Source organism: Agelaius tricolor, unplaced genomic scaffold (assembly GCF_023055355.1).
Source record: "Agelaius tricolor isolate 1412-34295 unplaced genomic scaffold, bAgeTri1.0.p SCAF_3, whole genome shotgun sequence".
In the NCBI taxonomy this organism is placed as follows: Eukaryota; Metazoa; Chordata; class Aves; order Passeriformes; family Icteridae; genus Agelaius; species Agelaius tricolor.
Genome location: NW_027269263.1, coordinates 30,509,727 through 30,521,969, shown reverse-complemented (window position 1 = coordinate 30,521,969; position 12,243 = coordinate 30,509,727). Strand labels below are relative to the sequence as shown.

The 12,243-nt window shown below is 35.9% G+C and overlaps 1 protein-coding gene across 9 annotated transcripts in view; it reads right to left on the bottom strand.

Annotated features, from left to right (window-relative positions):
* PPFIA2 (PTPRF interacting protein alpha 2) overlaps nucleotides 1-12,243 on the bottom strand; it is a 287,260-nt gene that overhangs the window by 106,189 nt on the left and 168,828 nt on the right. For all 9 annotated transcript variants that reach the window (XM_071423345.1, XM_071423347.1, XM_071423346.1 and 6 more), the window contains one exon: nucleotides 8,940-9,041. In XM_071423345.1, the coding sequence (XP_071279446.1) occupies nucleotides 8,940-9,041 (102 nt within the window). The remainder of the gene's footprint in view (nucleotides 1-8,939; nucleotides 9,042-12,243) is intronic.

The window sequence follows — 12,243 nt, the reverse complement described above, 5'->3', positions numbered from 1 at the left end:
TTTATTCTTACATGAATTTCTAGACATAGTAGTATGTTGATGATAAGTCAGATTAAGAATGATTATGGTTTGGTGTCCTCTTTGTTTAAAACATGGTTCTCGTGTCTGGACTTGCACCTGGTTATTATGCTACAATATATTCTTCACAAAAAGTAGTGAAGGAATATGTGATCAATGTTAATACAATGAGAGTTATAATGACTCCCTGCAATTCAAGAAAGGAGGGTAATTTCTGAATCCAACTCATGCTCTGTATTTATCAAAAGCAAAAGAACAAGAAATTCAGAAACTCTCACATCCCTGAAGGGCTAACAGCAGATATAGGTGGATTTTTAATTATTTGAGGAAGTCCAAAGTAGCACACAAATTTGAGGAGACCTCTTAATAATAGAGCCACCAAGAATTCAGTGTGGGGCTGTGGGAAGTTTGCAAATTAAATGAGATCAGAAAATTTTCCAAATATTTACAGAATATTTCTGTTCATAGTAGTACTTAAATAAACAATTAACTGCTATCTATAGATAGAACTGAATTGCTGAATTTTGGTCTAAATTCTTGTATCTTGTATCATGGCTTTTCTAGGCCATCTAGTTTATTTTGAGGGAAAGCTGGAGGAAACTAAGTCAATAGCTGATTTCTAATTCTTCAACCTACTCTCTACCCTGTCTCCTGAAAGAGTCTGTGAAGATGCAATATTTCCTTCTCTGTGCAGCCTAACTCTGACCCACTCCATAGCCCTGGGGTAGCCAGAATCTGACTCTAATCCACTCTGTGCACTTAGATTTCCCCACAGTCATTCCCACCTCCTGGCTGATTCTGTTAGAGCCTGGCTCATCCTGATTGGTTCTCTTTATGCAGAAAGCTTTCACTGCATCATAGCTACGTCTGGAGGAGTCTAAATCCAGCCAAAAGGCTACAGATTTCTGAAGAAATTGGGATGAAAGAGAAGACATTGATCCACAGTTGAGTTTTTAGTACGGCCATTCCTTCCATAGGTCTGTAGTTGTCTTATGCTCAAACTGACACCCATTAAACCAGTCCAGAGTAACAAAACCTTGAAACCTAAAAAACCTCTTTTCTGGCCTAACTGAGCAAATTTATCATATATGGTGTCCTACTACCCTAAATGACTTATCTTGCAGACAAATGCTGTGATGATCAGGGACGTCTGAGAGCCTATATGCAAGACTCTGTTGGAGAGGGAAATGGGGAAAATCTGGTCTAGGAGAGAAGAAAAATGATGGTGACATGGAAATCTGGACATGGAAAAACATTAATGATAGAAGGAATTACACATAATCTATAGCAGAGAGATAAATAAGGAACACACAAAAAACCTCCTAACATACATCCAGAAGCTCATTATGAATTGGTTCACACTGACAATCCCAACAGGGAATGTGAAGACAGCATGGACAGAAGACAAGAAACTTGCTAAGCAAAGGCAGAATGGAGATCAAAGAGAGTGATGAAGAGACAAAACAAGTTAAACAATGTTTTCAAGTGTAAGAATTGAGCAGAGTGGTGGGAACTCAGAATTTCTAATGGTGTGGTTATGGAGGAGTTTGCTATTTGAGATGAACAGTACAGCACTCTAGCCTTTTGCAGAGCTACCAATAACATATTTAGTACCTTACTGCCATGTCAGAAACATGCATAATACATAATACTAAACCAGTGACAATCACCCATTTAACATAAACATAAGCTAAGCTTGTTTTTAGCTGAGAAGTATAATTTCAGACTAGAAAAAGATATATTCCAATGTCTGCATACATTTCATAGTTGTTACATAAATCAAGTGTAAAATGCTGTGTTGCCTATTTTGCTGTATACAGATTGTCCCAGCTGTGTCAAAAGAGAACTAAAGCAGCACTTCTGAACACTTCATAGCTTTTCTTTCTGTTCCTAATTACTCAAGCATTTGAAGTCACTCATTCTTTTGGAAACTACTTCTGAACACTGGAATTTTTCTTACCATCAGCTCTAGGAATGCTCAAGAAGGCACACTAACATAGGTTTCTCATTTGTAAAAATTTCTTATTTTTGCTTTTCAACAAAAATAATCTTGATTTCTTCATAAATTCTGTGAGCACCGTTAACTGCAAAACTAGTTGAGCAGGGAATATATTAACCAGGTCTCTTAGTGAAACATCACTCCCAGTTCTGCTGAAAGGGATAAAAACCTGAGGGGGTGGGTCATCTGACTGTGACTGAGAACCTGATAGCAAACCCTTGCCCCCTGCTCTGATGAAATGCTAGATTCACAGAATAATAGAACTGTTTAGGCTGGAAAAAACTAAGATCATCAAGTCCAAACATTAACCCAGCACTTCCAAGTCCTCCACTAAACAAAGTACCCAAGTGCCACATCTACACATCTTTTAAATACCTCCAGGGATGGCAACGCCACCATTTCCCTGGAGCAGCAGGGCAGCCTGTTCCAATGCTGGATCCAGTCACCAAGATAATCTTCTTAGTGAAGAAATTTTCCCTAATACCAAAACTAAACTTCTCTTGGTGTAACTTGAGGACATTTCCTTTTGTACTATCACTTGTTATCTGACAAGGAAGAAGGGCCTGACCCCCACCTGTAGAGAGTGATAAGCTCTCTCCTGAGCCTCCTTTTCTCCAGGCTAAACACCCCCAGCTCCCTCAGCTGCTCCTTTTAAGATTTGTGCTTCAGACTTCACCAGTTTTGTTGCCCTACTTTGGACACGTAACAATACCTGCTGTTTTATTTAACTTTCACCCAATTAAAATTATACTTAAAAAAGGGGTAGTTATATTAAAAAAGATCTTCCCTGCTTCCCTGGCAAGTAGAAATGTCAACAACACTGACAGAATAATGAAGTGTCTCAGGGCTACAATGATGGGGGAAGGGAATGTAAACATAAAAGATTGACATTGAAGATGATGGTGTGTCCAACCAATGATTAACATCTGAAGGAAATCACAATAACTTGTGGGCATGCTGAGGACTTTCCTCCACATATGTAGTTCAAGAATTAATATTCCAAATACTTGTGAGAACATCACAACTTATTCTCATTGAAATAACATTTTAACAATAATGGTAATTCATTTAAACTACAAAAGAATTGTTAGAAACAGCTTTAGGGATTTCAGTAAATTGCAACTAACTCTGGCATTAATGGTGATCATGGGCTACTGAGCATTTTCTGCTCCCTCACACTGTTGAACTGTTACAGTTGTCGAGCACTCAGAGGGACAGGCAGCTTGCAGAGAAAAGAAGATGAAGATTAACAGCAGCAGGTAGGACAGAATCACCCACGCATCATTGCCATGCCTCTCCTACTGGAAAGCATAAGCTTGACAATGAATTATGAAATAATCTGACAAGTGAGTTTTATGCTGGGCAAATTTTAGGATGCTCAAGATGCCGTGATGATAATTGTATCTTATGTAAATAGGATCATTTCTGGAACTCTGGACTTTTTATAAGCATAAAAAAAATTACAAAAATAATAATTTAAAGACTGAAAAGTGCTCTAGTGCATATTTTTTGAATGAATGTAGCATCTTTAAAGTGTTTATTAGAACTAAATGAACATGAAAGGAGAAAATTTTTAGAATACACCCAGCTTCCTCTATTTCTCAAATCACTTATAAAGCAATCACGAAAGTGGTTAATTTCTGTTAAATAGAAATGCGTGGTTAGAATCAATGGTACAAACTACATTGGTGTAGATTATCACCTACTCTGCTCTACTACACCATACCATCATGACTACATGTACACTGATTTATCTATAGAAAATGAAAGAACGCTCATTTTAAACACTCATTTTAAGAAATGATGTCTCAATAAGTTGAAATTAGAGTGACTCAGTAGAGTTTGCTATTACAGGACCTGGATTTTAATCAATATAAAATAATTTATCTTAACTTTCATTATTTTTGAAACACTTGTTTGTAGAAAAAGTTCACAGCAGGATAAAAAATGGAGACATTAAAGAATCAGCAGATGGTAATGGCAAGAAAAGGAGAGTCATGAATAATTAAATACACTGAAGAAAACATAAAAGAAAAGACTTTTATTGAAATGAGACAGACTTAGCTTAAGGTATTCCTTAGAGGAATAAGGTAACCCTCTAAGAAGATAATTTTCTATTGAGGTTCAGCTTAGAATTTCTCACCAGCACAGGAAAAACTGAATTTTCTTTCAGTCTATATTTAGAATTCACATTGTTCAGTAAATCTCCATCTCTGGCGTGAGCAGAGAAGACAAGTAAAATAAGCAGACATGGTGTTGAAGACTACCTCTAAAATCAGTCACAAAATCAATGATTTTCTTCAGCACTGTTCCACAGTGATGGAAACCACTTTTCACCTGTGGTCAGGTGGTGTGACCTCCAACAGCTACACTGGTAAATTACCAGTGAAAATTTTTCTGTGAAAAAATAAAGTTGCAGCCCAACTACTGCACTGTGTCCCATGTCTGTCCTTCCGCACAGAAACCAAAATGCAAGCAACTCAAAACCTTAAGAAATCACACATATGTGAAACCAAGGTTTCACCAAAGAAAATGTAACGATTGGATAATGATACAAAGTAATAGGAAGAAGAGGGGTTTTAAAAGAATAATGAATAGAAATATAATAATTATTATGCTACATAGATTACCTAAGAACACTCAGATATAAAAAAACATATAGTTATTTAAAAACTATATATTACATTTACTATCTGTTACACTACTTTCTGACAGAAGTTCTTTTTTTTTTAAAGAAGAGACACAATCTACAAGATAGTTAATAATGGTGAGGCAATGATATATACTGTTACTTATATATTATTGAATTAATGTCTTGTCATTTGAAGAACTTTAGGAGACAGACATATTTTTCATGTGTTTTTAGACTGTAAGAACTCCTTGTGTTTAAAAAAGAAATAGAGCACTTGAATAATTTTCAGCATCTATGGAACTGGTTTAATTAAAAGGACCTATGAGAAAACAAGTTAAAATAGGTAAAACCACACTATAAAATATATTCTTAGAGTTTCTCAATACAGCAGAAGGGAATTTGAATAATAGAATATAGGGTTAAGTCCTGATTTACAGGTATAATAAGACTGCAGTGCATAATTGAAAATGTTTCATAAACCATTCAATAAGGAATGGAGACAATAAAATATGAATAAAATTAGATATAAAACAGGCTTGTTCACTTTAATAAGTATTTCAACTCTTAAGGCGTGAAGCAAAAGGGAGTTAATGTCACTGTCTGTTACTGGTGTTTCATTTATGTACATGGTATAATTCTTTTTGTTTCTAAACTGCTAGAAGTAAAATATTTCAGGCCAATTTGAGTAAAAAATTTATGCTTTATGTAAAAAGCACATGTATGTGTCTGGCACTTTTTTTGTTATTGTAGGGAAAAATCCATAATCAGATTAATCAATAGCAGTAGAATATCTTATTTTTTCAGCTACCAAACCAAACCCCAAATTTTCTCATAATAGTACTGTGATCTAATAAGGTAATCCTATGCATTTTTTTGTACTTTCAAAGAATACAGACTGAGACAAAAAAAAATTAATTTTAATTTAAACAGCCAAAGTAGTGTTATTTATAATTTCCATTAAATAACATGTTAGATCACATTGACTTATCTTCCAGCTTCAGAAAAGATGCTATCTTTCTACATGCTATAGGTGATTATTCTACGTAGAGGATATCCAGAGAAATACCTGTAAGAATTTCTATTAAGGTACTTTTGTATCTGTTTTCAAAGTCCAATAGAAAGGTGTTCCAGAGAGAACCTGTCTGTCTTCCCATCAGCAACGCCACACAATCAGCGCTCCTACACTTTCTACTCTGCCTCGTGTATTGAGTTGCCAGCTTCGTTCTTACCATGAAAATATTTCTACTGTAATATGTCAGAAAAAGTTAATTATCATATCAGCAAAAATGTACATTCAACAGCAAATGCCTAAGAATGCTGCTAGAAGGATTGAGTAGAAACTTGATTAAATATTGGGGTAAGGTTTAGTTTCTGATATTTTGGCAGAGATCTGAAGTGTATGTGTCCCAAAGAATGCAATTCCACCATGATCTCTCTCTAATACATGTTACTGTCAAGGTCTACTACTACAGCTTGGGAAAGTGATTTCCCACTACTACAGAGTGGGAAATCAGGATGTGAAATCAGTTTTGGGTTTTGTTTCTTTATGTGATGAGCAAGAACTGTGTGAGGGTGTTGCCAGAAAATAAAGAAACACATAGGTGGGGGTCTAGAGTAAATAAAATACTGCCAGTTAGGCAAAACTGAAAATGTAAAAGGGACCTGGAGGGGTGGTGTGCACTCAGGACCTGACAGAATTGCCACTTTCATTCCTTTCTGCTGACACTCAGTTTGAAGCAGGACAAATCAGACAGTACCTTTTTGCTGTTAACCCAAAAAGATATAAGGTTGGATTAAAAAAATCCAGAAGCTTCAATTTTTAACTGAGCATCTTCATATAAAAGCAGCAGGAAGTGCTACTTGGAACAAAGTGGTTGTCATGAGTAGTTCCATACGTGTGGTTATGCATGAGTGTGTCCTGAGGGGTCAGGTGAGCCTCATTAATGTAGCCAAGCAAGGGCTGGCTTAAGTGTGAACATTAGATCAACGTAAAAGATGTATTATCTATATATGAGAGAAGACATTTAATTTTCTCACTGTGAAACTGTATCAGTGGTCCTCCAAATATTATTATTTTATTAGAATCCTTGCTAAACCAACAGAAAAAATACGGAGCAATTTTTTTTCCCACTAAATATTAATGCAGTTTTGCACTATTAACACCATAAATTTCAGTTTGCTTAAGTGCCTCTTTATAGGCAATGCCTTCCCAACGAGTGCTGCTGGAAATCTCATCACTAGCACATCATTGAGACTGTGTTGAAAACAACAGCTTTGCACCAAAAATACTCATCTTTCCCTACCAAAGGAGTGTCCCTATAGAAGACAGTGTGAGTATTGCAGCTAGCTCTGGGATATGCTGTATAAGATGGTAGCTTAATGCCTGGCAAGAACATAAATATGACATGATGGGGTAATAACTTATTAATGAAAATGCTAGAGGTCAGGGTAAGGCCTGTCTCTGTATTTTCCTACCTCCTTCCCCATTAATATTTGGACTCTATCTTGCCCTGGTTTGCTGTAACATCTCCTGCATTCCCTGTATATTTTCATAGCCTAAACATTTTGATCTCTAGCTTCATCCTCATTTTGAAAACACGCTGTTGGCATTTACTAATTTTAACTGCAAGGACTTGCAAGGATTAGAACACTGTAACTCCCATTTGTTGATATTCGTTCTCCTGGAAAACCTCTTACCAATTTTTCTCTTACATAGCACAAGAAACACTGGAATGGATGATCTTTAAGCTTCTTGCTCTGCAAAAAAATTGCCTATGACAGAGATCAGTCTGACTTAGGAGATGACTTGCAGTTGAGTCATCTTCCTTTTCTCTCACAGTTCTTTGACAAGACTATCTTAGGCTACTAGGCTGTCTTGGAATTTTTGCTAGTCTGCACTGCTTATATCAGATCCACATAGATATTGGTACACTGCAGTTTTAACACACGAGAGCTGGTGTTCAGTGGACTTTGGAGTGAAATGGATAAAGCATTTTTTTTATTAAATACAAAAATAATACAAATGTAGGAGTTACTGATAATTTAAGCACGTATAGAAAGTCTTCAGACTTTTCTTAGGCTGACATGATTTGCCAAACCTGGAAAATGAAGTGCAATTCCTACGCATTTCTCAAAATCAATTAATGGGAGAAAAAATAGGTCTCACCTATACCTCCCATAAGATTTTCCAAACCATCACCTCTAAGAATTTTTTGCACAGAGGTGGATGGGTCAACTTTGCTTCTTTGTAGGCATCCATTTCATCTCTCCTCCCTTGAATTTCTGAACTCTATGGCACTCTATAGTGCTACAGATGGGAAGAAAAAGCAGGAAGAAAGGCCCTCTCTCAGGTCTTTTGGCATATATATATTGTTAGATTCTCTTCAAAATGCAAACTAGATGACAAAGAAGAGATATTAGCTGAGCACATAAAGTGTTATTAGTTTATTAAGAATAAGAAAACAGGAAAAGTTACACAGATCACAGAACAAAATATGGATATTAGAAGTCATCCTTGGTGTTCAGCCTCTGAGATCTATTTTGCACGTTCACTACCAGCCTGACTCCCACCTGATCTGGGACTACTCCATCTCTTTTCTCACACCCTTCCACAAACACCATAAAGTCTCCTCTGCTACCCTCTAGACAAATTCTGCCTTTGCCCAGACAATTTTACATGCAATTTATTTATTCTGAAAACAATTCTGTCCATCATTTGAGAATTTTCAGAAGGTGCTGTATCATATATTCTTGTTCCCAGACAGAATAGTATTTCTGATTGAAGCAGAACATGATAAATTTCAGGATTGAATCTTGCTCTCCCTCAGCTGACATTTTCTTCAAGGGTCACAAGGCTGCATGTACACTAAACAAGAGACTGCCTGTGGTAGGTGTGGCAGCCTTCATCTCATCCTTATTCAGATTAAATCCAAGGCACAAGGCAAAACCAATTGTCTGTTGTAACCTTGCTTTTTGCCTTGCTAAGAGGTAAGGATATGTGCAGGCTACTCAGGCTTGGAAGGCTGCATGAGTCCCCTGCTTTAAAAGACATTTAAACCTTACCATGTTACATACTAAATCTCCTGTTATTGTAACTGTTTGCCATATATCTACCTAGTACACTCATTTCCTTCAGGACTGTAGCATGGTAGATATGTCCTGCTACTTAGATTCTCCTTTACTCATGAAAAGGCTGGATTTTTTGTCTTCTTATTCATAGAAATTAAGTTCTAGATTTATATGTAAGTTTAAACACACATGATATCCAGAAAAGGTCAGCTATGTACTTACTCTTGTGTTGTTTCTTTCAGCTTTTAGTTCTGAAATCTCTTCCTCTTTTTCAAGCAGCTGTTCCCTGCATGCATTTAATTCTTTAGTCAGTGCAGCAAATTCCTGTAGAATAAAATTACATAGGAAGTTACTCAAGATGTAAACACTAGGATAATCAAATCCATGTGCATTCTAGAGTTTGAGGATTTAAATAATATTTAGACACCATCAACACAATCTAAAATATCATATGTAAGCTTCAGCATCTACTAAAATAATTTCAAGTCTAGACATAGCTAATAAAAGGTAACTACTGATTTAAGTTTAGAAACAAAAGAAGATTCAAAATGATGGCAACATCTCCCATACCTAAGCTATCAGAAGCTATCACACCAGAAGGAGAACAGAACTGGCCAATTTCATACCAACAGAGACACCACACTTCACACATAAGGAGGTTCAATTCAACATACCCACTTAGGATCATTCCTGCCACTCTGTAAGGCAGCCTTTCCAACATGGCATGTGAGAAGAAAGTTAAGGTATTCACTAATCAAAATCTACCTAATATTAGATTAACATAAGTACTATATGAGTTGTGAAAAAAATACTCTTGATATTGAAGTTAACCATTAAAATGTATTCAGCCATTAGAGTGAAAGGCTGTGAAGACTCAGAACAATATTTTTTGGTTGGAATGAATTTTCTATGAATTCACAACATAAAATGAAGCTGAATTTTAAGCTGCTCCTGATGTTAAGTTTTATGCATGCAACTAATAGGTATTCTGAAAAACATCTGTTACTTGTCAAAACTACTATTAAAATGTCTTGAATTGCTGTAACTCTTGAACAATACACAGAAACTTTTCTCTATACAAAGGGCAATTGCAGAGTTGTTATTAATTTTAATAGGGAAAAGGTTTTACTCCATATTGTTTATTTTGACAGACATAAGATATACTAAGCTGTAGTGGTAAATTTTATCCTTAATAGCAAAAAGATGCTACATATCTCACAGATATAGTACGGTAAAGGATGAAAAGCCTTTAAGATTTGTGATCATGTTTTGAGGAAAAAAAAAGTCTTGAACAGCATTGCTGTTTAACAAAGATGCATACATATTTTTAAATACTAAGTTAATTTTTATTTTACCAGAACAGTCAGTGCATAAGAGCCCACCAGCCCACAAGCAAGCAGTTAAACTGCACTCCAAGAGAAAGCAGTTAAAAAAAACCAACAAACGTGTCCAGGTGGTTTATCTTCTCAGCCAGTAGGATGAAGCTGAGACTCAATCTACTTATTTAAGACAAAAGCTAGTGATGATCTCAAAAGGGCTTAGTTTGCTGCTTCTCCTCAAGCTGCAGAAAGCAGCTTTTATCTGAAATAAATAGGTGTTCAACAGAACTTTCATGAGTATTCCTAGTCCCATTCTGTTACAGTCAAGATTTTAAATAGTTAATAGGATATGGTAATAGATGTTAAAAATTATTCAAATAAATTTCAAGTTCTATTCTGAAAACATGTAACTAAGAGTGCTTTTTTTTTTCCCCTATTTTTCAGCAGCCAGAACTGGAAGCACAGTAGACCTCCAAGCAAATTGCATGATAAGAAGGAGAATGTTGTTCTGATAACCTCAATGGATTTTGTATTAGACACTGGCTATTGATTACATGAAGTATATAACGATGTTTTGTGTCCTACCTTCTAAACAGTATTTGCTTTTTACATCCTGGTGGTCAGGTAGATTTAAGGTTACACAGTACACTTTGATGTTAAAACCCTTAGCTTAGCTTTGAAAATGAGATTTATATCATAACACTCTTCCCTTCCTTTTCAAAAGTATCATTAAAACTTCAGCCTGTAGGTCTTAAACTAGGATTCAGAAACTACCAGTCCAGCACTGTTACTCTGTTCAGATTTTTTTAAAAAAAAATCTCCTGTACCTAAGGTTATAAGTAATGTTACATACTGAACAAAAAAATCAGAGTTAATAAAAAGCTAATGATCTAAACTCACATTGAATCAGAATTCTGAAGCACAAAACCACACACACATGCATATTTCTCTACAGCCCTACAGGGTGGAGCCCTTGTTGCTAATTTACACAGATTAGTGTCCATTATACTTTCAGAGTCTCACAGAATAAACTTTCAGTGTCATCTATAGAGTATGTTGTTGTGTTTATGTTTTCTCATTTCTTGGTATTGTTTCAGGTGGAATTAAAATAGACGCTTTGGCATATGCTTGGGCATCCGGATGGGTGACAGGTGGTGGAAAGGATAACAAATGTCATCTGTAACTTACAGTTTGAGTTCTGAACTACAGTAAGGCAAACCAGTCTGGTAACATGCATTTGCTGCTATCTTTGTGAGTAAAAAAAGACATGTTTGTCAAATTGCACATCTTTGTTGTGCCAAGGTGAGCCTGTTTCCAGTACAATCTCTAATGCTTTGGTCAATATAATCTCAAATAACAAAGGAATGAAATTCCTACGTTTGCTGAGCAGCATGGAGTTTATTCTTAGGGTGATTTTGTCTGGTCATCAAGTTTTCCTTGCTTTTAATCAAATCATAACTCAAAATTCTGCTCCCAGAGAGTCCCATACCTAATATAATGTTGTTTCAGCCTCCAAATACCTTAGGTTCATATTCATAACACCTATTAGCATTTACTTTAGCTGGGCTACCTGTGTCCACTGTTTTAGACTTTGTTACTTGAATGGTCAACCTTGTCCTTTCAAACCTATTAATTATTCAGTTGTTGCTGCTGCTCTCTGAAATTTCTCTGTGCTTTTGACATACCTGCAGTGCAAGCACTTACAACAAGTAGTGACCTCTTTATGTGTCTGGAACTCAAGTGGCCAACTTCATCTGAAATACTAGAGACTGTTCATTCATCAAGAGCTTGGAATTCTGAGTTGAATGATGGCAGAAAGAGGCCTTATTCCTTGCGTTTATATCTTCAGCCTTTTACTGGGAAAGTCTCAAAGTAAATTGAGTTTTCCCCAGAGCTTTACAAGTTATTATTTCTCTCACATCTGTTTTCATAAATTAATAACTAGGATAACACCTTACAACTTTCAAATAATACTTCCAAAACTATATGTAAAACTTATTTTTAAAATAACGTATTTATCCAAGATATCCCAACAACCAATGCTCCAGGAAACACATTTTTCCCCCCACAGGTTCTATGCTAAGCAAAGCATATTTTTGTTTTAACATAACACCCAGTTATGTAATAAATGACATGTGATGATAATGACCTCTGCTCATGCAATTCCCTCGTACATATATACAGGGATCAAGGGAATACTGTCATCT